Source organism: Corylus avellana, chromosome 6 (genome assembly GCF_965113065.1).
Source record: "Corylus avellana chromosome 6, dhCorAvel1.hap1.2, whole genome shotgun sequence".
In the NCBI taxonomy this organism is placed as follows: Eukaryota; Viridiplantae; Streptophyta; class Magnoliopsida; order Fagales; family Betulaceae; genus Corylus; species Corylus avellana.
Genome location: NC_142495.1, coordinates 5,593,995 through 5,621,480, shown reverse-complemented (window position 1 = coordinate 5,621,480; position 27,486 = coordinate 5,593,995). Strand labels below are relative to the sequence as shown.

The window sequence follows — 27,486 nt, the reverse complement described above, 5'->3', positions numbered from 1 at the left end:
TGCATTAAGTCTTGTTATCCATGACTTTACGTGACAAGGAAACTCATATTTTTAGCATTATTCGTCAGGTTGGATTTACTGTTCCTCTTCATTCTGTTAAGAGGTCACCATGTTGGGTTGTGAAACAATTTTTATCAAGCACCATAACTCATGTTAATGTCTTGAAGCTTATTATAAGTATTAGTTTCTTCAGCACTTCATACTCTTGTTTTGCTCCTCCTTTGAAGGCTGCAACTGCAGCTACATATTCATTTCAGACAACACATTTACCTTCTGTTTTGTGTTTTCAATCTTTCTTTTTGAAGGCCTTGCTCAATGCATTCGTTTAAGCTGCATCGTCTTTATGAACAAATTCTAGAACTTTCATATCTCATGTTGGCTTGTAAAAGATTCAGACAGGTCAGACTTGTATACGTTGAGGGAAAAAGGGGGAAACAAAGTGGGGGAGGGGAAGCATATTATTTACTGATCACAATGCCATATACAGTCAAAAAGAAAGTATCCTCTAATAGAGGGTTTTGCTGGGTATGAGAAGGCTTGAGCTAGCCCAGTCTTCAGTTTGTCCAGACCAAATCTTGACGAATTGAACATGTTGTCACTGCAATTGAGATGGATGGTGACCATGGCAATCAGCCAATCAGCTACTTCACGATTCCCTTAACCTCTTCAACTACAGGCAAAGATCTCACTACAATTGAGTTGGGTGGTATCCATGTCAATCAGCTACTTCATTTGTTTCCTTAGCCATGTTAAACCTCTGTAACTGCAGGCATAGATCCATTGTCCACATATCTGTTTTCATTATTTTCCTTGACAAACTTCCCACGACAGTTGCGCGAAATATGCCCTTTCTTGCCACAATTGTGGCAGATTTTGGGCCTTCCATCCATCTCTGATTCTCGTCTATTCCATCGCATGCCCGGTGGCTTCAGATCTCTGGTCTGTGGTCTAAATTTCCGGACGTCGTGATCGCCCAACAGATTAGAAGATTCTCTTTGCTTCTCTTGGCTGCGACACTCTTCCTCGATCCTCAAATGATCCATCAACTTCCTGAAAGGTAGATACTCCTCACGCATCAACTTGATGCAGAAGTCCTTCCAAGATGGTGGAAGTTTGGAAATGATGACACTGACATGAAAGTTCTCATCAATCGACATTCCGGCCGCAACAATAGCATCTGCAATGTTGTTGAATTCTTGGACTTGTTCAACTACAGGTCTTTCTTCAACCATCAGGAATTCAATGTAATTCTTCACTTGAGATCTCTTTGTTCCAAACTCCTCAAAAAGATAAACTAATTTCAGCTCTTCCCACAGTTCTTTAGCACTCCCAGCTCTTTTAGAGTATTGGTAAAAGAGAGGGTCAGACAGAGAGCTCAAGATGTTGCGACGGCAAATACAGTCATCATTCACCCACTTTAGCTCATCATGTTTGGCTCGAGCAATTTCTTCGGTAGTTGCTTCCGGGCCAAAAGAAACACTTGGGCATGGGTCAGTAAGTACATATCCAATCTTTGATTGCTTTAAGAAAATTTCCATTTGCTGTGCCCAGCAATGGTAATTCTTCCCATAAAAACGGTGGGTGGCAATAGCAACAACTTCTTGGGAAGCAAGATCACTCACTGAATCACATACATCTTCAGTTTGTTTACCATCAAGGTGGGATCTACATTTTATTCAGTAAATATTTCAAATCAGTAAATCTTTCAGCTACATACTCTTAACCATCAAGAAAAGGTTTTAATGCATGACATATTATAAGTAGCGAGTACAAATAATACTATTTGCTTGGAAAATTATTTTGATAAGTAATTCAATCCCGTTAAAAAAAAGAGTAGAGTGGCAAAAAAAAGAGTAGAGTGGCACAACCCTAGTACACATATGAACGGACCTTAATCCTAATTTATGCAAGCGTGTAGTTTCTCTATCTAATATAAGCGAAATTTCAGTGAGTTTTATTCATAATGTAGATTCAAAAGACCATGTCAAAGCTAGCTTTTCAAACTCCAACAAAGTAATCTCACCTTAACTTCAGTTCCATCTTACTGACGGCTTCCTCTATAGCAGGGACACTCTTCCTGAAGGCCGACCATTGTTCAGTTGACAAACTAATTCCTGAAATGCAACAATACAGACAAGAATAGAGAAAGCAGGCAAGTAATGTTAAACCCAAAGTACAATTATATTGAATCGAACAAATCAACAAGCAAAGACTATAAAGCAAAACGTACACAAGAACTAAAGAGGAAAATGTGAAAAAAAAAAGAACAGTATGCATATATGTTCACCTTTGGCCGTAGGAATCTGCTTTCCATCCTTCTCATAGAATTCCCTAATTGAAACCAAAGTTTTCCCTCTGAAATCTTGAATTACCACCCTCCTCTTGTTTGAAAGCTGAATCAACCAACAACTATTTACTACTTTTATTTTTCCATTTTTCTAAAGCCCAAGATAATTAACAAAAAAAAAAAAAAAAAGGATAATCTTCAAATTCACTTTTCCTTGTGTTAATTAAGGTCATTTCAGTGAGGTCCCCAAGAAAATGAGAAACCTTCGATTTAAAATCAATTCAGTTTTCCTTCCCTTTCCTCGGCTTTCTCAGCAACAAAGAGAAACTAGGGTTTTCGAACAACCCAATTTCCTATAACTTCAATTGTTTTTTTTTTGGTCTCAAAGAGAGCGCTAGGGTTTGGTCACCTTGCAAACAACGCGGTCTCCGCCGTCATTCACCTCCTTCTTCAGCCTTGTGTCCTGCTCCTCCTCCTCCTCCTCCTGCACCACCTCTTTGGTCTCCTCGCGAACATTCGAATGGGCCTGCTTGCCGTCGCCTCCTCCTCCTTCTTCGTCCTCCATTGTCAAGAGCAGGAAATTCTCCACCACGCTCCGCACAAGTAACTTGCGCTGGGGTTCGAAGAGGTCTATCCCTAGTCGCTTCGAGGCCGCGAGTCGGACCTCGAACTCGGTCATCTCCTCCACGTTCGCTTTCCTCAGTATGTCGAGCACTGTTTCCTCGATTTCCCGTCGAGTTTCAGAGTCCATTTCCCTGCCGGAAAAAAAGTAAACGACTTTCTCGGAAATTTTTTGTTTTCCAGGAATGTTAGATAGTGTTTTGCCTCGTGGCAACGACAAATATGGGACAGTTTGAACTGAAATATGTGTTTCATAGTTCAGATTCCAGAGTTTCGGACTTGAGGCTTGACAAATTAGCGGTCGGGAAATTTAGGCGCAAAAAGATAGGTTCCACCGAGACTTGAACTCGGGTTACTGGATTCAGAGTCCAATGTCCTGACCACTAGACCATGGAACCATTGTATGACCTGTATGCCGGCTATTTTAACTTAATCTAGCTCAATGGGGGTATTTGAAATGTAAGACCACAAAGTTAATATTCATTTAAATAGGTTTATTTACCAGCTCTAAAGTGTTATGTGAGAGTCATATCTTTGAAAAGAAAACTAAAATATATTACACTTTGAAATTTATTATTTATGATGTTGTAACCTCATATGTGAAATTAGATATTTTCATTTATTTGTTATTTGAAAGTCAGATGTTACATGCGTGCAGGATCAGTGGGGTGTTCAAATGGTTATAATCGTCGGTTATTAGTTATAACCGTAACTGCAACTGACTTTGTCAGTTATTGGTTTTTAATAACCGCAATCACCACCGACTAGTCGGTTATCGGTTATTTTATAACTGGCGGTTATCGGTTATTCAATTCAATAACCGATTGGTTATAACCGTTTTTTTTTTTTTTTTAATGGGTATTTGGGCTTTTTAAGTGTTTTGGGCCTTTAATTTGTAATTTTTGATCTTATTGTAAGGGTTTTGGGACAAAAATTCCAAAAAAGATGAAAAAAATGGCCCAATAAATTGTAGCCCAAAAACATGGCTAAAAAAACATAGCCTAAATCCATTAATCCAAATTCAAATGAAAAAAATTAAAAAGACAAAAAAAGACAACAAGTCTAGATGAGTAATGCTATAAGTCTTCTTAGAGTCATCCCAAATGTGATGTGATTTATTAACTTTTGATTTATTGGTGATTTTAAAAGCCACATCTGGATGACTCCAGGAGGACTCTATGAAGACTTATAGTATCACTCAGTTTGGATATTACAAAATCTGGAAAACCAACAATTGACAAATCCCAAATCTGGATATTACAAAATCTGGAAAAAATAAATTCTCAAATCTGGAGAAGCAGAGCAGTAAAGTTAGTAAACGGCCAACAACTCAACAAGTCAGGATGTTTTGATTAATAGTTTATTAATATAAATATTTATATTATTATACATATATATAGTCAGTTATCAGTTATAACCGCCTTTTCCTAACCCCTAAAACCGCGAATTGCAACCGATTTAGTCGATTAGCGGTTTTTAATAACCAACTATGAAATTGGTTAGCGGTTATCAGTTATCGGTTATCGGTTGGCGGGTCAGTTATAATGAACAACCCTAAGGATCACCACTAACACCACCAAAAAGGGTGGTTTTACAGAATGCTGAGCGGGTTTGGGTTTATTAAAAAAAAAAAATTACTATAAAAGATGAAATGATTTTGAGTATGAGATGGAGAAGAGAGGGGAAGAGCATTTGATCCTATAAGTTTTTTTTTTTATTTTTCCTTCAATTTCTAAACATATGAATTTGTTAATAAAAATTTGACTTGGAAATCAAATTCTAGTATTATTGACTTAGCAGTATTCATGTAAGATTCCACCTCAGTTTTGTAGAGGTATTGTAAATTTGTAATAAAGATGCACTAGTATATTTAGCATTTTCCTTAATTCACCGTCTCTTGGTCACGTTTGATACACTAGAACGATGATTTCTTAAGCATAGGAATGAGTATTATTAGGAATATAATAATTAAGCTGTAATAGAATGACCATTTCTATCATTTCGTTGGTGATAACACACAAATGATAAAATTTCCTCACTGTAACTATAGCTAAATCAAAATTTCAAACGTACCCTAGTTCTAAAAATGATTTTGCCAAAAAAAAGCTTTCTTTTTTATTTTTTTGGGAAAAAAAAAAGGTTAATTCCCTACAGTGGCCAAATACCCTAATCGAACGACCAAGTGTTGTGCTCTAGGTACCAATCACCCTCCACTCACGGAGAATGTATTTTTTTTAGAAAAAAAAAAGAAAAAAGAAAGGAAAATGCAATTCTTTTCAGGAAAAATAGCTATGTCTCTAATCTTTTAGAGGAATATTTATTTCTCATTTATGGAAATAGCTATTCGATCTATAGTAGTGATTTGCAACCAAATAATAAAATAACTATTATAGTCACTCCCGATCCATTCCTGGTCCATTTCTACCTACTAAAAGTAACCTTAGTTGTCTTAATAAATGAATCAATTTGAGCAGCCTGTATAGTTATAATATCTTTACCTAACTAGGGGCCATGCATGTTGTACTCTTCAATCTACCATGAGTAGGAGGAGAAAGGCAAATTTCATTTCTTTAGAGTAGGAGTCCATATGTGACCATCACAAAGAGCATGTCTCATCGACCCAACAACCTACGGATGAAAGTCTTCATAATCAATTGTTTGATTCAACTATGTAGAATTGTAGATGTGTCACACCATTTACACAATTATGACCTTTCGCATGTAAAGATTATGATTAATAATAAAGCATTATTTATTTATGCAATAAGCAAGTATTTAAAGGTCTAAACAAACTTAAATTTTTAATGAAATTATGCAACAAAAAAGTCCAAAAAATTGGTACCATTCATGGATTTAGTCACATTTGCTTCAACCCTTCTTTGTGCAGCTCTCCTCGCCAAGATCATTTACCAGTGGCTCAATCGGAAGTCCTTAAATCAAACAAAAAGACTTCCTCCGGGGCCACGAAGGTGGCCGATATTTGGTAACCTTCTCCAGTTGACCCAACTCCCCCACAGGGACCTAGCTTCTCTGTGTGGCAAATATGGCTCCTTGGTCTACCTCCGCCTTGGCAGCGTTCATGCCATCACCACCACCGACCCTGATATCATAAGCGAAATTTTGGTTCGTCAAGACGATGTATTTGCCTCCAGGCCACGGACTCTCGCCGCCATTCATTTAGCCTATGGGTGCGGAGACGTGGCACTGGCCCCATTGGGGCCGCATTGGAAGCGGATGAGGAGAATCTGCATGGAGCACTTGTTGACGACAAAGCGACTCGAGTCATTTGCGAAGCACCGCGCCGAGGAAGCCCAACATCTTGTTCGAGACGTTTGGGAGCGGGCTCGAACCGGAAAGGCGGTGAACTTGAGGGAAGTGTTGGGTGCATTCTCAATGAACAATGTGACGAGGATGTTGCTGGGGAAGCAATATTTTGGTGCTGAATCAGCTGGCCCTCAAGAGGCTATGGAGTTCATGGATATAACCCATGAGTTGTTTTGGCTTTTGGGCTTGATATACTTAGGTGATTATCTACCGTTTTGGAGGTGCGTGGACCCTTATGGGTGTGAAAAGAGGATGCGGGATGTGGAGAAGAGAGTGGATGATTTTCACATGAGGATCATTGAAGAACATAGGAGCGCAAGAGAGAGAAAGAGAAAGGAAAGTGCAGGTGATGATGAAGAATTGGATTTTGTTGATGTCCTACTATCTTTGCCTGGTGAAGACGGGAAAGAACACATGGATGATATAGAAATTAAAGCTCTAATCCAGGTGATATATATTTTTTAACTGTATGATTGCAGTATTCTGTCTATTTACTTTCCTTCAATTTTTTTTAATTACTTTGTTTTAGGATTTTGAGTCATAGCAATTACTTGTCTGAATTGCTAGCAATTAAACAAATAATTAATATAAGAAAGCTCATATGTGACTCAAATAAGGATATACAACAATTACCTGTTCGAATTGTTAGCAATTTGAGCAGGTAATGTAAGAAACCCTATATAGGACCATCATACCCAGATAAATTTTGCATTGTCCAGTCATCTGCCTGGCAAGTGGATCCTACATGGAGTCTATTACATTACTTACTGAAATTGATAGTAATTTAAACATGTAATTGTTATGGATCTAATCCATGAGACCCACTTACCCAAATACATTTTGGACTGTCTAACCACCTTTTTAGATAGATAAATAACATATGAGATATCTCACCTTACCTATTCATGTTAGTAGCAATTTGGGGAATTGTCATGGATCCTTCAATTTCTTTTAAGACTATACACATTCTTAATGCTACTCAACTAAGGGATAATTGTTTGTAGTATGATAAAATGATGGTGCTCATTAGGGGCGAACTTGACATTTTCCTCAAAAAAATTTTAAAAAATTAGAATTTTACATTTTAAATTTTTTAATTTTACCCATCAAATAGTACTCCGTCCGGTGCTCATAAAACCTCAATGAAACACTAATTGACCAATTTGGTTTATGGCACTTTAGGACATGATTGCCGCTGCTACAGACACTTCAGCTGTGACCAATGAGTGGGCGATGGCCGAGGTGATCAAGCATCCACGTGTCCTTCGAAAGATCCAAGAAGAGCTTGATTCCGTCGTGGGACCCAACAGAATGGTCTCTGAATCTGATTTGGCCCACCTTAACTACTTGCGTTGCGTCGTACGTGAAACTTTCCGTATGCACCCAGCTGGGCCCTTTCTCATCCCACACGAATCTCTTTGCGCCACCACCATCAACGGCTATTACATCCCGGCCAAGACACGTGTCTTCATCAACACTCATGGGTTGGGTCGGAACACCAAGCTCTGGGACAACGTAGAGGAGTTTCGGCCTGAGAGGCACTGGTTGGTCGATGGGCGCCGAGTCGAGATTAGCCACGGAGCCGACTTCAAGATATTGCCATTTAGTGCTGGGAAGAGGAAGTGCCCTGGTGCACCGCTTGGAGTGACCATGGTTTTGATGGCTTTGGCTCGGCTCTTTCACTGCTTTGAATGGGCCCCACCGGAAGGGTTGAGGCCTGAAGATATAGATACAAGTGAGGTTTATGGGATGACCATGCCTAAGGCCCAACCCTTGATGGCCATTGCTGGACCACGGTTGGCGGGTCATATGTACCTTTGATTGATATAAAGCCATTCAAGTATCCAATTTTTCCAATTTTTGCTAATGGCTTTCATCTTTATTGTCGAAAAGAAATAAAAATATTATGGTTTTGAGATCAAAAGCTTTTTCTTAGTATGTTTGGTCCAAAAAAAATGCTCTCATCGGTTCTATTTTGAAACGGAGGCAGAGTTTGGTATGGGCATGAGTCAAAAGGCCAAAAATTTTAGTGCGTAAAGGTCAAAAGGCAAAAGAAAAAAAATAAAATTTTACATTATAATTTTTTTTTTTTTACCTTGTGTTGGGGGTCATGGCTTACATTGGCCACCCTCCGACTCGAGGAAATGTTCTTTTTTATTTTAAAGGAAATAAAGATGAGTCGATCCTTTTTTATATAATGATAGAATGATCTAAAAAAAAAGCAAACTGATCATTCTACCTTTGTAATATAAAGAACCGGTTCCTTTCCAATTTCTATAAAATAGAGAAGATCCGGATTTCCAACTTCACTTCTTGTACTTTTTACTAAAGAAAATGGAGAGGATTCGGGTTTCTAGCCCTACTTGATTTATCTTTTACTAATGGCGTTCTTGCACCACTTTTTTTTTTTAATCATTTTTTGAATCTGACATAGTTGTCCTAGTCTGAATAAGACGTAGGTAGGTCCGTAACTTCCCTCTCTTAAAAGTATGAAATTGGAATAGCCTAATAACAAAAAAATCCTATCAAGATCTTCAGCCTATACATTTTCTAGGTATAATGTGGTTATAAAATTGATATAAAAAGAAGGACATTTTTTTTCTTGAGAAAAAAAGAAGGACATATTAAAGCACAGAGAAAGTTTTCTTTCGACTTAGTGACGCGTGTCCTAGAACAATTAATTCTGGATCGGCTCGGGAAAACTTCGTACTTAATTAATGCACGTCATCATACAACGCATCAATTCGCACCAATCCCTACATAAGCATCCATTCGCATACAACAGATTCGTGTTCGTTTCATAACAAAGTTCGCCCTGTCCGAATATCTCTTACGCCACCGCCCAACAAATCTCAGCCGAGTTCAATGCAATCCTAGCCGTCGATTGTAGCCAGTTTCTCATGGATACGCCGTCCGATCGCCGCTGCAAGCGAAGCGCGGGACCGAACAAATGGCGGTGCAGCGAAACGTCGTCGCCGGGAAAGTCGTACTGCGAGAAGCACATGGTCCAGCTGAAGCAGCAGACGCAGAAGAGGAATCAGAGAGACGGAGACGAAAATAGAGATTCCGGCGAGATATTAGGCGGGAGAGGGGACGCCAGCGGATCAAATAATAATAATAAGAAGAAGATGAACAAGAAGGAGGTGAGCGATGGATTGGCTGGGGAAGCGAGCGAGTCCGACTCCCACTTGAAACACATTTTGACCAAAGAGCAGAAGAACAACTTCTCTGCGTATAAGAGAGTGAAAGTTGATAAAGGCGTAACTAATTCCCAAAAATCTCTGTCTACGTTCAATAAGGGTGCAGGACAGGGTAATTCCAGCGAAGGAAATGGTAATTCCGGTGAAGGAAAGAGTAATTCCGATAAAGGACAATGGAGGCCCGCTAAGTCCGAGAGTAAAGCCCTGGAGAAGGTAAATTCAATGGTTGTATGTCTTTCTTTCTTAGATTTTCAGTTTTTTTTTCTTCGCATTTTATATGCTTTTTTTTGGGCCAAAGTACCTTCAATGAATGAATTAAATTAATAATTCAAGCAAAAAGTAGAAGAAAAAAACCACACACAAGCACTTAATATGAAATACTATCAAACACCAAGAGAGCAACACACAAGAACACACCAAATTTACGTAGAAAACTCTCTACAGTCGGGACAAATTCGATCATAATAAAATATAGATTACAACTGTCAAGTTTATGCCCAGAACTTGAGTTCACAAAAAATTAGAAAAAATACAATAATATCAACTCTATTGGAAAAAAATATAATTCCACTACAAACCACGGTAATCTGGCGAAATCAATACTGCAGCGAGATCTCTATTCTGAATGCTACAACTCCCTATAACAAGAGTGCGATGTTTGTTTCGCATTTTCTGCATCAATTGAAAGTGTATTGTATGCCTGATTTATTTTTATTCCTGTATTACTCAGCAATGAATTGTCTTCCATTTTAACAAGCTTAGCCGCTGCAGGACGAGTCCAATAAAAACAAGAAGGGGAGTTTAATGTGTCATCAATGTCAGCGAAATGACAAGAGTGGAGTCGTCTTCTGTTCCAACTGTAATAGGAAGCGTTATTGTTATGAGTGCCTTGAAAAGTGGTAAGAAGAATGATAGAAGTTTTATTAGTACATTTTTCTATGCGAGTTTATGCTCCAAGGATTACTTATATGCTCGAAGGTGTTGGCCAATTCTAATTCAGCCAGCTCTCAGCATTAATATGAGCCTTGTTCTAATACAGTGCTCTCAAGTTGAGGGATTTGATCTGCAATGACTTTACATAGTTTGTAATGAAATAGGTACCCTGGGAAGACAAGAGAGGAAGTTGAGGATGCATGTCCATTTTGTTGTGGCAACTGCAATTGCAAAGCTTGTTTGCGGGAGGTTCTGGTTGTGAAGGTATGCCTTCTCTGTCTCTCTGTCTCCCCCCTCCCCCTTTTCTAATCTCAATTATGGGAAGTTTGTGAGATAGATTACATTTGTTTTTTTTTTCCTCACTGTTCTTGTTTTTCTTCTGACAGCCTTGCCATAAGGAACTAGATGTCACTGTGAAACTACAGCGGTTGCAGTACCTGCTATATAAAGTTCTGCCTGTTCTCAGATGTATTCTTAAGGAGCAGATATTTGAACTAGAAATTGAATCCAATATACGAGGTAAAATGTGATATATAAGTAAATAAAGCTTGTACTTTCTTTTACCGTGTTAAGTATTCTTTTATTGTTTTCTCAGGTGTTCAATTGACAGAAATGGATATAACAAGAATCAAACTGGATAAAAACGAGCGTCTATACTGGTACATTTTTTGGACTTTCTGATGCTAAAATTGAGATGAATATTAGATGTTGAGTTTTATTAGTATCTGTTGTTATCATTTATGTGCTACGCTAGGAAACACAATTAATTTCCTGATTTTATTTTATTCTCTGATTATGTTTCTATTATTATATCATAATAGGTTGCATTCCTGTTTTTTTTTTAATATATAGCTCATTAACCTAGAAATAGTACAATTTCTCCCTTCTTTGCTCCTTTCTTTCTTTACTTTTTCTTTTCTTTTCAACTTAGTATCAAAGCGGTCGATTCCTGGGAAAATCGAGAAAAAAAGGGAGAGAAATGCTGGCTATACATATGCTGACATCAGCATAAAGGAAAAAGCTTGGTCTTTGCTTGCATCTGTGCTTATTAGAAGATTATCGATCAAAGTTTTTTCGGTTAAACGCGGAGAACACAACCAGCACTGGTGGTGCCAATCAGTTTTCTTCGGTTTTGATCCTTGTTGTTGCGAGTAAGAGGATTTATGAGGGCGATTGGATTAAGCGGTATGATCTGCGTTGATTTATAAAGAAAACACGAGTTTCTAGTGGCTATGATGACTGTTCTAGTGGCTGTGTAAGGCGGCAGTTTAAAGGGCCAAAACGACAAGTCGTGTAGCTCAGAACCAAATGACAAGTTACACTAAACGAGCGGTAAGTTACACTAAACGACAAGTTGTTTAGAGGAGTAAAAAAAAGATGCTACTATACCTATGTTGTTTCCATATTTAATCAAGTATGATGTGTGATGCCTAGTTTAGTTTTAATGTTATATTCGATACTTCATTGAGCCTCGTGGTTGGGTATTAGAGCTATTTAGTTGGATGTCTATCTAGAAATGTTAAAAGTGAGGCATATACCAAAAAATCACAAAAGGGGAATAGAGAGACAAGTGACCTCTTAGATTGAAAATCCAACTCTCCAAATCACAATAGTGAAATTAGACGGGCTTTATTATCTTACTTGGTCGTAATATACCATGTTATTTATGAAGTGTTAAGGGGAAAATGAGATATCTAAATGGTATAATCTCAAAGCCCCGGTTAGGTAATTATACTTATGAAAGAGCTACAGAATTCAACAATTATGTCCTGGTTATTACATTCTATGCAATTGGAGATTAGTCAGAGTTATCTTTTTCTCTACACTCCAAAGGAGATTTGGAACGTAACAATGCAAATTTGTTCTAAGAAGGGGAATGCAACACATTTATGAGCTGAAGCTTCAGATTCATGGGACAACCCAAGGTGAGTGGTTTGTTGCCATCTATTTCATAAGATTCGTGGTTTGTGACAGGAATTGGATTACTACCAAATCTTTTAGATCGAGTGTGCAGTGTATACGGTTAAAATCTGAAGAATAATAAACGAGCGGCATATCTTTGAATTTCTTACCAGTTAAAATTTTGAGTTTGATCAAGTTTGAGTTCTAATTTTGGGGAAGGAGCATTTTCCTCTTGAGGGGAGTTATTTGCATATGTTCAAAATGAGGAGAGTCGTCCTAGTGCTATGCTACATTCTTCTTCACATGACCGATTCACCATAGTTACTCCATCCCAATGTAACAACAAGGAGATTATAGGAGTTGTGATGAAAGAAAAGTAACGGATGGGTATACGGATGAGAAGGACAAATTATTTTCTGACCACTGTAATAGGTCTCGACGTACGAGACTTGTTGGAAGCTTCATGGTCAACCTACTAGGTAGAGAAGGTTGTTTTGACAATGTACTTGGCCTCGGGCTAATCACCCTTTGATAGTGGAGAGCAGAGATAGCATCTTCCATGCCTACTCTTGGTCCTTCCACTCCCGACACCAGGACACTCAATAAGGAAGAACTAGAAATACTCCGTCGGCTTATGTCTCAATTAGAAATGTCCACTAGTGCATCCTCCTCCTTTGCCTATTCAGGTAATTTAGCCTATGCTTTGAATGCTTCCACCATTGAATCTGATGATCCTTGTATCATTGATTCAGGGGTTCCCAATCACATGACTAGTTTATCTTCCCCCGTTTTCTTCTTATAATCTATGCTCATGTAGAGACAAGGTAAGAATAGCTAATGGTTCGCTATCACCTATGTCTAGTAAATGTTCTATTTTTGTAACGCTATCTTCGTCACTTTCATATATTCTCAATGTACCCGATTTTGCAACTAATCTATTATCTATTGCACGTATTACCCATGATTTGAATTACATAGTTATCTCTTATTCTTATTATTGTTTTTTCCAGGACTTAGTCATGGTGGATAATTGGACATAGCCATCATAATAAGCAGCAGGAAAAACAACTAGAAGAGCTTGCTTATAGCCCTTGAATTCTTATTCACGAATGAATTTTTGGAAAGCCAATAGCAAGATTCAATTTTGACTTCCTAGAGCCGATGTTGTTGATGGAAGAGATGAAATATAACAAAGGTATATATTTTTTATTAGAGGTTGAATCGGTCATCAAAAGAAGAATTAGGCTAGAAGAGTGTGTTATGAGCCATGGCCACCTCCTTGGTGGGGGCAGCTCCTCATTGTGGGTGATAACTTGAGGGATGGTCTCTACCACTTTTATTCTCAACCCCGGACACATGGTCAACTCAAATAGGCTTATCACGCCGTCTATCTGTCATCTGATGACTCTGCGACAATGATTTGGCTCTAGCATCAACTTCTAAAGCATTTGTCTTTTTCTTTGTTACGATGCATGTTTCCTTCTTTATTTTTGCACAATAATGTTTCTAAGTTTCAGTATGATACTTGTGAACGTGTCAAATACCATTGGGTGTCTTTTCTTCCTAGTTTAAATAAAAGTTCTAAGCCTTTTGTTATTGTTCATCTGATATCTAGAGTCCTCAGAGAGTTGTTTCTTTATCTAGATTTTGTTGGTGGATTTTTTAATTGATGATTATTCTAAGACCACATGCGTCTATTTGTTAAAAGATAAAAGTGATGTATTATCAATTTTTCAGATGTTTCACAAAATGGTTCAAACTCGGTTTAATGCCTCCATCAAATTTTTTCGTTTAGACAATGGGGGTAAGTATCTATCTAGTGACCTTTGCACATATTTTATTGAGCATCGCATTATCCACCAGACGACTTGTCTTGACACTTCTCAACAAAATAGAGTTGCTAAGCATAAATATCAGCATCTTCTATAGGTAACCTGAGCTTTAATGATTTCTATTTATTTTTCCAAATCTTATTTGGGTGATACCTTGCTCACAAGTGCATATCTTATCAACCGGATGCCATCTCGTCTTGAATTTCCAGACACCTATTGAGGTTTTGTCACCCTCTATGTCTTCCTCTGCATGTATTGTTCCCCCTAGGGTGTTTGTTTTGTTTACCTTCATGGTCCAGCTCAAGGTAAATTGGATCCTTGAGCCCATAAATGTGTCTTCTTGGATTATTCGCCCATTCAAATGGGGAACAAGTGTAATCATCCCCCATTAAGGAAGTGTTTTGTGTTTATGGATTTGACATTCTTCGAATCACAACCTAATTTTTCATCTACCCAAACCTCTCCTCAAGGGGAGAGTAGTAGTGAAGAGAAATATGCTATCAGTCCTCTGCTTGTACCTGCTACTTTGCCAGCACTTATTGATGAGCCAGATGAGCTTCCAACTTTAGTTGTTTGCTCGTTGCCAAGCATCAACTCTTGACTCAGGTAATTTTACTTAAATCCCTTGTTTATTAAACTCTTCAAAATAAATAAATAAACCTCTTCAATACCTATTGTTAATCACATAAACCTTCCTATTGCACAATGCAAAAGGAACCACTTCATGTACTCAACATCCCATGTAACACCCTAGCTTAAAATATATAAGTCGATAGACGCGGAATACTCACATATTCCATGTGGCGCTACTATTACGCTGATTCACTTAGCAGAAATTGCATGTATCTATGTTTTTTCTTCTTTTTGAAACTACAAACTCACTTATATACACAATGAACTGAACACCAGAGCTTTACTAGACAACTTCATATAATTATCAAATGTCATTACAAAATATATTTAACCTTGTTCAAACTATTACAAAAATGCCACTATGGCAACTAGTAACACTTATGGCTGATCTCCACAAAATTCAGCCATACCTCAAAGATTGAGGCCTCCAGCAGATCCTCGAGGATAATAATCCTGATTCCAATAGGGTTCTTCCTCAGTTACTTTGACTGTATTTGTAAAACTCCACAGTTTTACAGGTGGAAACAATGAGCCCAAACTCAGTAAGTAAGTACTAGCTAACTATTTACAGTGTGTGACGTGAGCCCTTCTAGCACTGTATAGCTATAAATAACGGATATACTTAACGCTATCTTTTTCCATATTAAAACATTAGCGTATAGCTATTTATAGTAGTTAAATTCAGTTGATAATAAAATACAACAGTTAAATCAAAACATGCAGCATACACACTTATAATAGCATATCAAAATCAACATATACTTTTACTTTTCATTTCATTTCATTAATTGATGGTCGTGCGCCCCTTTTAGCACTGGGTCGATAAGCGTATTACCCTACTTATTACTGGGTTGTTGGTTGTACTCCTCCTCCTAACGCTGGGTGGCTAGTTGTGTTACCTTTCCTATCACTAGGTGGTTAGTCGTATTAGCCTTCATGACTCTGGGTGGCTAGTCAGCCTAGTCCTATTCCTCCTCCTAGCACTGGGTCGATAAGCGCATATCCACTTATCACTAGGTTGTCAAGTCGTACTCCTCCTCCCGACACTCGATCATCGAGCGTATTCCCCCTCTCAACCCTGGGTTGTGACAAAACATTTCCAAAATGTTCTTTTTTCCATTTTATTCAAAAACCATTCTTTCCTTTAAATTAATTCCTTTCAAAACTACTTGTTCCTTCAAAATTCATTTTTGCATTAAATTCCTTTTTTTAAACAATGAAAAACTTAGTATAACGTTCAGTGCATATATGAAACATACTTTAAATCATAGGGCTCAGAGTCAGTAATTGTGCACAACAATTTATGGCATGTAAAACATTTCAGTATGGTTGGATAGTTTTACTTACCCTTTCACTAATCCTTGGTTTAAAATCGTCTGGCTTGAAATCGTGTTTTCTCTACATACAGATTACATCTAATTGTCAGATTCTAATCTTCCTTTAAGTCATAAGATGTTCCTTGAACCTTTAAGGACATTTAAATTATGGTTTAGCCCATGAAAAACCTTATTTTTACCACACTACCCAGGCTTGGTTGATCAAGCTTTGATTGAGCATTGACTAGGGCACACTGGAAGTTTCTATCTCAAGCTCGGTTGGTCGAGCACAATACTCGGTCGACCAAGGGGGTTCTGACACGCTTTCATTTTTTGAAAACACCACAAAAATCCACCTTTTTTAATTTTTTTTTAAATTTTTTAACCACTCTTCATTCCAACTAGTACTTTGAACACCATATATTAATATACTTTGAAAATTTTAAACCTCAAACTTTTGAATCCTAAATAAAACCTTAGTTTTTACAAAAAACCTCCACTTTCAAATTCCAATAGTTTTAACTAAATTTGGGCAATACAACGACGCATTAATGCATATTTTCCCCATGCAAGCCCATACTTATACTTTTATCATAATATTTTTGAAAACATTTCGTTTATCACTTCCATTATCGAAATACTAATACTATCAATATTATCTCAATATTGTTAATGTTACTTATTGTATGACTATGTATATATCTATATTTGGACAATACAATGACACTATAATCACTAGTTTATGGAAAAAATGAGAAAGCGAGTTTTATACCTCCCGAGGTTTGCTTTGCGAGTACCTCCTTTTCCACGCTCAAACTTGCAGAGCTTCGCTACCTCACAATGCTCTCTAGTCGGTTTCAGTGTAGCTTAGCCTATTGAGTGATTCCATTTCAGTCATAGGTTACGTGACACATGGCTTTGTCAATCAAGCTGGTCTCTCTGTCGATCGAGTCATCATGACTCGCATTTAATGCGAGTGAAAATCGCGTTAGACTCAAATAAGCTCAACCGTTTTTGGCAGCTCGGTCAATCGAGCACCTTCTTGGTAGATCAAGTGTCATCTGTCAGTTGATTTTCCCTCGGTCGATCGAGCTTAGTGCAATTAGCCTTAATTTTGTGTTTTTTTACTATGTTTTTCGTTCCGTTTTGTCTTATCACTCCCAACTCCATATTGTACTCAATCCGATCGAGCAATATTGTGTATGTGGCAGTAAATTGGGCGTAACTTGGGCTACATGCGTCAGAATCACGCATAAGACCCCAATCTGGAAAGCTCTCTTCGGTGCACTTGATGTGGTTACTGAGCGTAGCTTCGAAGTGCTATTTTGGACTCAAAATTCACTATTTTCCCATCCAAATCACCATTTTAAGTTATTTTCCGCTAATTTAGGGAATATTTATTTTCCTTGGGTGGCTAGGGTTTTCCTCTTTCCTATTTACGATTCACTTTCTATTCTCTTGAGTTTCCTTTCACCTCAACTTCTAGGTTCTGACTTAATATCCCATGTTTTGTCTGAATATCCCTAATTCTACACATCATCCACATATACTTATTCTAATATTTTATGCCACTATACTCCTTGCCGAGGGCCTTTGCACCCCCGGGATTGAGCGAAGCTCCAGATACCCGGTGCCAAATAAAAAATATAAAAAATTTATGCCACTATTTTAGTTTCCTAATTTTCTTTAGATTTTATTTGTCCTGGTGCAACATATCCAACTTTGTTTCCTATGAGCATCTTTACCTTCATATTATACCTTTATTTCCAAATTGTATTCAGTACAAGAGGCTCTTAGTGAGATAGTGGAGGGAAGCAACGCAGGAGGAAATGAAAGCCCTTCACAAAAATAATACATGGGAGTTCATTAAATTACCTAATGGGAAAAAGGCAGCAGGATGTAAGTGGGTGTTTACTGGCAAAGTATAAATTCGATGGTTTTATGAAAAGATATAAGGCTAAATTGGTTGCAAAAGGCTTTACTATGAGGAAGCATTCGCTCCAATAGCTAAAATGAACTCTTCTATTTGAGTCTTACTTTTGTTGGCAGCAATTTAAATTGTTCGCTTTACCAGTTTGATGTGAAAAATGCATTTCTTCATGGAGACCTAGAGGAAGAAGTGTACATGGAGGTTCCTCCTAGCCTTGAATTTCCTTCAGCCAACATTGAAGTGTGCAAGCTGAAGAAGGCATTATAGGGTTTGAAATAATATCCTAGTGCATGGTTTGAGAGGTTTTCTCAAAGTATGCGAAGATGTGTTTACTAGCAGAGTTAGGCTGACCATAAACTTTTCAATAGACATTCTTCACAAGGAAAGGTAGCTACTCTTATTGTGTATGTCGATAATATAGTATTGAGAAGAAATGATGATGGAGAAATACGAAGGTTAAAAAATTATCTTGCTAGTAAATTTGAAATAAAAGACTTGAGCAGTAGTTTGAAGTAATTTTTTGGGCATTGTGGTTGCAAGATCAAAACATAGTAAGCTTAGTTCTTAGTGAAAGAATGTTCTTGATCTTCTCGAGGAAACATGGATGCTCGGGTGTAAAGCTGTTGATATAATCCAATGGAGTAGATTTATAAGTTAGGGGAAGGTAGTGAGAGTCCTTTAGTGGAAAAAGGAAGACATCAAAACCTGGTTGGTAGATTAATTTATATTTAGCTCATGACCAAAGCTGGATGGTCTTTCTTTCAATTCCATCAGTGTTGAGGCTATGTGGCTGGAGAGAGCTTTTGAGGAGAGTGAGGTTTTTGAGGTGGTGAGTGTCCTGAATGGTGGTAAGGCCCTGAGCCTTGATGGTTTTTCCGTGGCTTTTTTCCAGACTTGTTTGGAGGTCATTAAAGAGGATTTCATAAATGTTTTCCAAGAGTTTCATCTTTGAGGGAAGTTGAAAAAAGCCTTAATGCAAATTTTATTTCCTGCATCCTTGAGAAAGCTGCGGTTGTGGATATTAAGGACTTCAGTCCATTAGTCTTGTGGGTGGTGTTTATAAAATCATCTCTAAAGTCCAGCAAACAGGATGAAAACAGTGTTTCCATTATCAGACACCTTCCAAAGTTGGTTTGCATTTCCTAAATCTCAACCCTCAGTACTCTTCACTCCTGTCCAGTGACTTCACTTCTGTCTGCCACCCCTCTAAGCTTGACAACCAGCTGATTCTGACAGTGTAGAGGCTGTATAAGAATAAGCTAGAAAGAGAGAAGCCTGGAAAGAGAGAGAAGAGAGAAGCAGAGAGAGAGAGAGAGAGATAGACAGAGAGAGAAGAGGTGGGAGGAAAAGGAAAGAGAATCAATTTCTCATAATTTTATTCCATCAAAGTCTACCTTCATTGGAGTACAAAAGACGCTTAACTTGACTAACGACTAAACCCTAGGGCAACACCCATTTATTGACTTATCTAACATAATTTAGTGCAACACCTATTTATTGAATTGCCTAAAATATTCTAGGGCAACGCCCATGTATTGAATTACAAAAATAACTTTTGACTCTTGTAAATTAAATAAAAACTTAAGTTAAAGCTAATAACCCAATTAACTAATAAAACTACTGGACCCAATTAACTCTTGTTGCAACCCGCATCAAGGGGTCATAACTTTATAAGACTTGTGACATTCGATACATGGATACAATTATTCTGCATGTGTGTATCTTGATCCTTAATGCATCAATGCTCGTTTTCTTGAATGAAAAGTGGGATTATTACTAGATGTCTAACTATTGCGTGAGATGTATATTTTGTCTGATTTAGTGGTTGTGCCTTTTGTTTTCCTTGATGGATATAATTGCTCATATATATCTGTAAACTGTTTACACAGCCACACATTAAAACTTGTGTGTTTTTTCTTCATTGAATTTAGTTATGACAGGATGTGTTTTCTTATATGACAGTGACAATTGCAATACATCCATTGTTGGTTTCCACAGAAGCTGCCCCAACCCTAGTTGTTCTTATGAACTGTGTCTCAACTGTTGTAAAGAACTAAGGGGAGGACACCAGCCTGGAGGTAATGAAGCAGAAACATCTCAACAACAGTGTCTAGAAAAAGCTTATTCTCAAGTTACTGGGAGAGAGGGCTATATTAATGCACAAATGCAAAGACTTGGGGGTGAGAGCCAAGAGACCCCTGCTTCTAATGATTCTAAAGCTCTTATGTCCTGTCACTTTCCTGATTGGAGAGCTAATACTGATGGTAGCATTCCATGCCCTCCAAAAGAGCGTGGAGGTTGTGGTACTGCAAAACTAGAGTTGAAACGCAATTTTAAAGCTAACTGGATAATAAAGCTTTTAGAGAATGCAGAGGATCTTACTAGTAATTACAAGTCGCCAGATTCTGATTTATCTCAAGGATGTTCTACATGCCTGTCAAATATTTCTGGTGGGAACAAGGATATAATTTCTGATCTGAGACAAGCAGCGTTCAGGAAAAACAGTGATGATAACTTCTTATACTGCCCGAATGCTGTTGACATGGCATATGATGAAATTGATCATTTTCAGAGACACTGGATGAGGGGTGAACCTGTGATTGTCAGAAATGTTCTTGAAAAGACATCTGGTCTTAGTTGGGAACCAATGGTCATGTGGAGGGCTTTTAGAGAAACAGGTGGTAATGTAAAGTTCAAAGAAGAGACTAGAAGTGTGAAGGCCATTGATTGTTTGGATTGGTGTGAGGTTGGTTATCTTAATTATCGAACTTATTCTGGTAAATAATGTCTGAATACTTCTACCATATTTGCACCTATGAGATTTTTGGGTTGATGAGATCTCATTGTTATGTAGGTTGAGATTAATATTCACCAATTTTTCATGGGCTACTCAGAGGGCCGTGTGCATAAAGATGGCTGGCCTGAGATGTTGAAATTGAAGGATTGGCCCTCATCAACATTGTTTGGGGAGCGTTTGCCCAGGCATGGTGCTGAATTTATAGCGGCACTCCCCTACAGTGACTATACTGATCCAAAATCAGGTCTTCTGAACCTTGCTACAAAACTTCCTGATGACTCGCTGAAACCTGATTTGGGACCCAAAACATATATTGCATATGGGTTTTCCGAAGAGCTTGGTAGAGGTGATTCAGTGACAAAGCTGCACTGTGATATGTCTGATGCGGTAACGTTGTTATGCTTGGGAAATATTTCGTTGTACCTATCAATCCTTGCTTGAGAGATTTGACTATTTTTTTTCTTTTCTTTTTAATTAATTTCATTAACCTATGAAAAAAAGGGAAATAAAAATGAGCTGGAGTATGTAGCATATTAAAAAACCGGAAGAGTATGATAAAGTTTGTCCTCTCTGAGTCGTTAATGATTGTTTTTGCTTTCATCTTTTAGTTTTTTTTTTTTCCTTCTGAAAGTGTTAATAAATTAAAATTTCCACTCTTAAATCATTTTCTTGACACCCTTGTGCCTGAGCACATACTGGTTGTTACTTTTCTGGCAATGCTTAGTTAATTGTGTTGCAAGCATTATGGGCCAAGCTATTTAATATTTTTGTTTATGCATTCTATAGCATTTTTACATCAATTATTATAATTTAATGTCTAGCACAAGTTGTGGGAGCTTAAGAGTGTTCACTTTAGATTTATTTTATACTTTCATCTCATCATGTCTTACACTTATAATACACATTTTGTATGCTCAAATTATTTCACATGAAGCCTGTATGTGGAATTCCTAAGTGGAAGGTTTTGCAAAAAATTGTGTTTCTAAACTATGATTCCAGTTTCATCTTTGTTAAAGTTAACGATTTTCTTTAATTTCGCTTGATTCTATTGACGATATTCTATATCATGACTTTGACAATGTTGCCTGATGGGCATTTGATTGGGTTTAGGTTAATGTACTGACACACACAACTAAGGTGATTATTGATTCCTGGAAACTCAAATATGTTAAGAACACACGGAAGAAACATGCAGTTGAGGACTTTCATGAACTTCATGGTGAAATAGATGAGGCTGGGGATGGAATTAAAGGACAGCTGCTTAACCGAACTCGTGAACATGAGATTATTTCTGAATGTACAACAAATGGGAAGTTAAAGACACAAGGCAGACATCAATCTGAAGAGAAAAAATACTGCTCATCTTATCAACTTGAAGTTGCTGAAAGGAATTTTCCCTTGGGTAATAGGGTCAGTACAAGCTCTTCTCCTACTGCTGAAATTCGGTGCCTAGCAAATGGAGTTGAAGCTGAGAATGAAGGCGTAGTTGATACAACTGTTCAAGAATGTGTTCAATCTTCTAATGAAAAAGTGACAAGGAAGCTTAATGAGAAAGAAGCTTTAGGGATTTCTTTTCCAGGAAATGATGGAGTTAATGATCCAGGATCAAAAGAGTCGAGTCCAGACTCATCAAAGGATTCTCTTGAAAATAATGAACAACAGGAGATTGGCCATGGTGGTGCTGTTTGGGACATCTTCCGTCGGAAAGATGTTCCTAAGTTGATTAAATACTTGGAAAGGCACAAGAAGGAATTTCGCCACATCAACAATATTCGTGTAAAATCTGTGAGTATCATTGCTGATAATTATTAACTATGTCCTTGTACAAGAGAATAGAGTTGCTTATAATGTGCTTGTTTCAGGTTATTCATCCAATTCATGATCAGACTTTTTTCTTGAATGAGAGACATAAGAAACAACTGAAGGAGGAGTTTAGTAAGAATCTTTTCTATATCTCTCCGAGTCAGTCTTGCAGAGTTATATTATACCGCTACAGTACTAATTATGTTTTATTTTGTACACAGATGTAGAACCTTGGACATTTGAGCAATACCTTGGTGAAGCTGTTTTTATTCCAGCAGGATGCCCTCATCAAGTTAGAAATAGACAAGTAATTGATCAGCTAATCACGAGCTTGTCCATAAGTTAGACATGAATGATCTACATCTTTATCAAAATACTTGGGGCTTTTTTCTAGTTGTTGATATGTATTTCCCTGGTTGATGCTTAAAAATCGTGTGAGCTCTTTGAAACCACCCCTTTTATTTTTATTTTATTAACCTATCAAAGAAAATACGACAAAAAAGCGTGTATTAAATTACATTGTAACTTTGATACATTTTATGGACGCATGGAACTAGTTTGTTTGAATTATGGTAATATAAACACACAAGAAAAATTAGGAAAAAAAAAACGGATTTTCCTACAGCCAAAATGAATTGCTTTCAAATAATTTCCTTATTTTGGGCCTTTGTTGCCCATCTACAAATATTAATTTTCTTAATTTTCACCTTCACTCTATCTTTGTTAGTCTTTCAATATTTATCTTGATTCTATTTCGGGTCATTTTTTCAGTCTTGTATAAAGGTCGCACTTGATTTTGTATCTCCCGAAAATGTTGAAGAATGTGTCCGGTTAACTGAAGAGTTTCGGTTGCTCCCAAAGAACCATAGAGCTAAGGAAGACAAGTTGGAGGTACTTTTTTGTATTTTCTGCCTTTTTGTTACTCATAATCATTTATTTGTCATGTTAAGTTTCTTTTTTCTTCATTCTGTAATAAAATAGTATTTATGCATATTAAATATTGTAGCACTGCATTTTTAAAAACGTTGTCAAATGGACCCATAACCACTTGTATGTGTCTTAATAAGGGTTATGAATGTCAGAACTAGGCTTTAAAAATTGTACATCTATAAAAGTTGAAAAATTATATATTGTACTTTTGGATGGCATCTATTTGGTATTTGATTAATAGCACGATCAATTTGAATAATGGAAGAAGTTTGGCAGCTAAATTCATCGCAGATATGTGCTTCATGTTGACTACAACATGAAATGGAGGCTTTAACTATTTATGTTAGGTTGAAATATACCTACTTAGGGATGGCTATCAAATAGGCCATAGATAATAAATATTCATGTTATCCATGTTTCTGGCTCTATTAAATTTCTTCCTTTACTTGCAGGTTAAAAAGATGACACTATATGCTGTAAGTTGGGCTGTGAGAGAAGCCAAAAGTCTCATGTCAAATCTCGAGTAAGATTCATCCCTTTATAATGATTTTGTTTTTGCTGCTAATATTTGAAGCCCAATATGATATCTATCAGATAAAAGGCCTTATGACTTTGGTATTCTAGTCTTTGTTTTCTTTGGATGAGAGAGAGTGATGTAGAACACTTCATGGGGGTTATTGTGCGAAGATTACGTGGCTGTTTGGCTAATAATATTTTTTTTGTGTGTTCGTAGAAAGGAGAGATGGTTGGCATCTCCCCTGACAGGGATGGAAACAGCCTTCGGACTTTCCAGTTATCCACACATCCGGTTAAGGCTACCCACCATTCAGGGTGGATCTATAACCCAATTTAAAAACTTATCAAAAAAAATTATAGTTTTTTTTTTTTTTTCCCCCTTTTAATGCTCCATTTAGTTAGGGGTGAGCATTGACCCCAATGGTCAGTTTTCAGCCACTGAACCTATGGTGTTGGCTGCCAGAAACTGCCCACGAACTAAACCAACCAATGCTGGCAACTGATTTGCACCAGCACCAATGGCTATCGGCCAGTTGTTGATTGGCTGGTTTGTTTTGGCTTGACCCTTTTGGTACATTGTTTTTCTAGCCTAAATTATTTGGTTTTGGCTCGGCCACTTGGGTCCATTGTGCTTTTTACTACGATGTTGTACTGCCCCTTCAATTTCTCTGCAGTCCCAAACCACCAGACCCACAATCACAAACCCTAGGTTTGACCTCTGGCGTCTCACTCACCAAGAGAAACTTCGAGCTCTTTTAGTCCTCTCTGAACCAGAATGCCAACACTGAGAATGGCGGTTGGATTGTTGACTCTTTCAATCTGTCACTGCAGAAAGCTTTGATTTTAAGAAAAAATATTTGGTACATGATATCATCTGGTGTCGGACTTGAGATTGGTGAGGGAGGTTGGCAAACAGACAAGCACGTTGGGAAATGAAGAGTGATAGGGATTTAGGGCCCAAGAGGGGTGGCGAACAAGATTGTGTAGGGTATGGGTAAGAGATGTAGAGTGAAAACGGCTAGTGTTAGTTTAGCAGGTGAGAGAAGTAGAGGGTCTATGTTTGGTGTGAGAAAGTCTGGGTTTTTACATAGTGGATAACCATTGGGTAGTTTTCATAGGATCTCCGATACCCTCCTCCAACATCAGAATTGACAATCTTGAGTTTTGAACCCTGGAACCAAAAGCTATCCACCAAAAGTTGGAAATTGATCGATGTTGATTGGTTTTCAATTGGGTTGGTTGGGTTTTAGGATCCCATGCTCACCTCTATATTTAGCAAGTATTTGAAAGATAATAAAATGATTAACTGCACAATTTACTTTTTGCTTAAGTTTTTGGAATAAGTGACAATTTAATAGTAAATATAACAGATCTAGAGGAAAGAATTGCCAGTTTGCTAATTGCTTCACTGGTTACTGAAAATTTTCACAATTGTACCAGCTTGGAGTTTTGTGTTTTGCATATGCACACATACATAAGTACCTGTTTCATTCACGTCAAAAAAAAAAAAAGGTACCTATTTCATATATATATATATATATATACACGTATGTATCTATATATGTATGCTACTTTCTTGCATGGCAAAACATATATTCTTTGCTATTATTGTACCTACCATTACCTCTTTAGATTAGAAGAGTAAGGTAACTTGAGGCAATAGTATTTTGAATAAGAAGGTGTTGTATTTATTTAGTTTCTTGATGGAGGTTCGAAGGAAGATCTGTTTGTTGATCTGAAACACGAACGCCGGTACTAGAAAGAGTCACATTTAAATTTTGATGGATATGAAATGAAAGGTTTGTATTTGTATCGAATGGAATTATTGTCTACTTTCCTTGGAATCTCATTGGCCCAATGGATTACACAATCGGAGAGAGCTGCCTGCATCTCTTGTACCCTAATCTCTGTGTAAGGCAGGAGATATTCAAGATACCGTCACAAAACCATTCCTCTCTATAACAGACTTCATCCATGTATGCATCTTCATCTCTTGTATTGGTTTTATCAATGTCTCTGCTTTTGAAGTATATGCTGCCATTTTCATGACTTTGTTTATGCTAGAAAATAGGAGTTGCCATGGTAATGGCACCAAGGAGTTGCTATGGTAATGACACCTAGTTCTACGCATGGGTCAGTCTATGGTAACAATCGGCCTAGCATGGCTAAGCATCCATGGATTGAGAATCTAATTTCTAGTTTTGAGTTACATTCTCAATCTTCAACATTTTGTGTGCAAAGTTACTACTTCCAAATGAAGCTAATTGATACATTATGCATCATACACTACTACGGCCATTGTTGTTATTACCTCGTGCAAAGTTTCAACTAGTCCTGTAAAAATGTAATAAATTTAGTAAGAGACTGAAGTAAAAGTCATGTAGATTTACCCACAACGTTAATGTTATCACGCTGGCCTTTATAGAACTGGTATTTATCCCCCGTTGAAAGATGAGATCCAACTCAATGCCAGCCATGGGATGGGGATGTGTACACCCCGATTCATACATGACTGCTGCTATTTGATTCAGAATAAAATCATGCTCGTTTGTTATGTCATCAAGTAGCACCTGATTGTCATATACAATTCCGGTGGCAATTATATAGCATTTTGTTTTCATTGATTTTGTCATCATCAATCATCAAACTGACCCAATTGCTTCTTGCAGTAAATCGAACCAAGAGAAAGACTAGGACCACCAGTTGGAGCCAAAACCAGATACAGGAAAAACTAGGAGCACCAGTTGGGGCCAAAAAATAAAACCGGATGGTTTTCCTGCCACTATTTGTGAAGATGCAAAACCACAGTATTATTATTATGCTGTTGTACAATAATATTTTTAAGGAAATAAAATAGTTAATGTTAAAATAAAATAGCTCAAGAGCATATTGGTTAATTGGCTATATTATATATATGGACATGGGCATATACTATTTCTCACTTTTCTAACTTTTCTGATTTTGTGCTTTTTTTTTTAATTCTTAAAGGGGGGGGGGGGGGGGGGGGGGTTACCTTTTGTATGTATCTTGTGTATTAGGATTGCACCCTTGCACTTATTAATTAGTGATATGCATTACTTATAATTAAAAAATAAAAATAAAATAAAATTAAAAAAAAACTGTGGCTAACCTATGTCATAATTTTGTATAAAGACTTTTGCTGGTTATGACTATCAGCACTCTCTTCAATTTCTTTTGTTGCTACTTATTTGCAACAGGTAAAATTTCACCTCTCATTGACCTCTTCTTTCTTATGGTACCTGTGTTTTAGGTTAGAGTTTACAGTTTTACGTTAGAGAAATGTTACAGAAATGTTACGCAGACGCCTAAGTTTATACTTCCCAATGTTGCTTACGTAAAAATAAAAATTATCATTAGATTTAAAATTTAATGGTGATTCATTCAAAATTTAATAGTAATTTTTACTGAAGTAAAACTTGGGAGTCTTGAGTATCATTTCTC

At 37.3% G+C, this 27,486-nt stretch overlaps 3 protein-coding genes and 2 non-coding genes across 5 annotated transcripts; 3 read left to right on the top strand and 2 right to left on the bottom strand.

Moving 5' to 3' along the window:
- Positions 1 to 415: 415 nt before the first annotated feature.
- Positions 416 to 3,281, bottom strand: LOC132187185 (zinc knuckle (CCHC-type) family protein). The gene is made up of 4 exons (XM_059601406.2): positions 2,697 to 3,281; positions 2,288 to 2,393; positions 2,024 to 2,114; positions 416 to 1,665 (listed from the first exon to the last, which is right to left on the bottom strand). Exons 1-4 carry the CDS (start codon positions 3,036 to 3,038, stop codon positions 750 to 752), a joined length of 1,455 nt encoding a protein of 484 aa, XP_059457389.2. The 5' UTR covers positions 3,039 to 3,281; the 3' UTR covers positions 416 to 749.
- TRNAQ-CUG (transfer RNA glutamine (anticodon CUG)) lies at positions 3,235 to 3,306 on the bottom strand. Its single transcript has one exon. It is a non-coding gene; the product is annotated as a tRNA-Gln (tRNA).
- Positions 3,307 to 5,755: 2,449 nt separating this feature from the next.
- Positions 5,756 to 8,053, top strand: CYP703A2 (cytochrome P450, family 703, subfamily A, polypeptide 2). Its single transcript, XM_059601405.2, has 2 exons — positions 5,756 to 6,679; positions 7,415 to 8,053. Exons 1-2 carry the CDS (start codon positions 5,756 to 5,758, stop codon positions 8,051 to 8,053), a joined length of 1,563 nt encoding a protein of 520 aa, XP_059457388.2.
- Positions 8,054 to 8,995: 942 nt separating this feature from the next.
- LOC132187182 (Transcription factor jumonji (jmjC) domain-containing protein) lies at positions 8,996 to 26,958 on the top strand. Its single transcript, XM_059601402.2, has 13 exons — positions 8,996 to 9,645; positions 10,204 to 10,331; positions 10,530 to 10,629; positions 10,752 to 10,884; positions 10,961 to 11,024; positions 19,941 to 20,724; positions 20,833 to 21,162; positions 21,886 to 22,560; positions 22,638 to 22,710; positions 22,800 to 22,885; positions 23,350 to 23,469; positions 23,961 to 24,031; positions 26,694 to 26,958. The coding sequence occupies exons 1-13, from the start codon at positions 9,133 to 9,135 to the stop codon at positions 26,716 to 26,718; spliced, it is 3,102 nt and encodes a 1,033-aa protein (XP_059457385.2). The 5' UTR covers positions 8,996 to 9,132; the 3' UTR covers positions 26,719 to 26,958.
- On the top strand, positions 24,232 to 24,361 carry LOC132188896 (U6atac minor spliceosomal RNA). Its single transcript, XR_009440956.2, has one exon. It is a non-coding gene; the product is annotated as a U6atac minor spliceosomal RNA (small nuclear RNA).
- Positions 26,959 to 27,486: the final 528 nt, after the last annotated feature.

Bases quoted from the DNA above. Each gene is read 5' to 3' on its own strand.
- CYP703A2 (XM_059601405.2), top strand. From the start codon at position 5,756: ATGGATTTAGTCACATTTGCTTCAACCCTTCTTTGTGCAGCTCTCCTC. The intron at 6,680-7,414 runs GTGATATATATT...ATGGCACTTTAG, and splicing joins AAATTAAAGCTCTAATCCAG to GACATGATTGCCGCTGCTAC.
- LOC132187182 (XM_059601402.2), top strand. From the start codon at position 9,133: ATGGATACGCCGTCCGATCGCCGCTGCAAGCGAAGCGCGGGACCGAAC. The intron at 9,646-10,203 runs GTAAATTCAATG...TAGCCGCTGCAG, and splicing joins AGAGTAAAGCCCTGGAGAAG to GACGAGTCCAATAAAAACAA. The intron at 10,630-10,751 runs GTATGCCTTCTC...TTCTTCTGACAG, and splicing joins GGGAGGTTCTGGTTGTGAAG to CCTTGCCATAAGGAACTAGA.
- LOC132187185 (XM_059601406.2), bottom strand. From the start codon at position 3,038: ATGGACTCTGAAACTCGACGGGAAATCGAGGAAACAGTGCTCGACATA. The intron at 2,115-2,287 runs GTGAACATATAT...GTTGCATTTCAG, and splicing joins GCAGATTCCTACGGCCAAAG to GAATTAGTTTGTCAACTGAA. The intron at 1,666-2,023 runs GTGAGATTACTT...AATAAAATGTAG, and splicing joins AAGATGGAACTGAAGTTAAG to ATCCCACCTTGATGGTAAAC.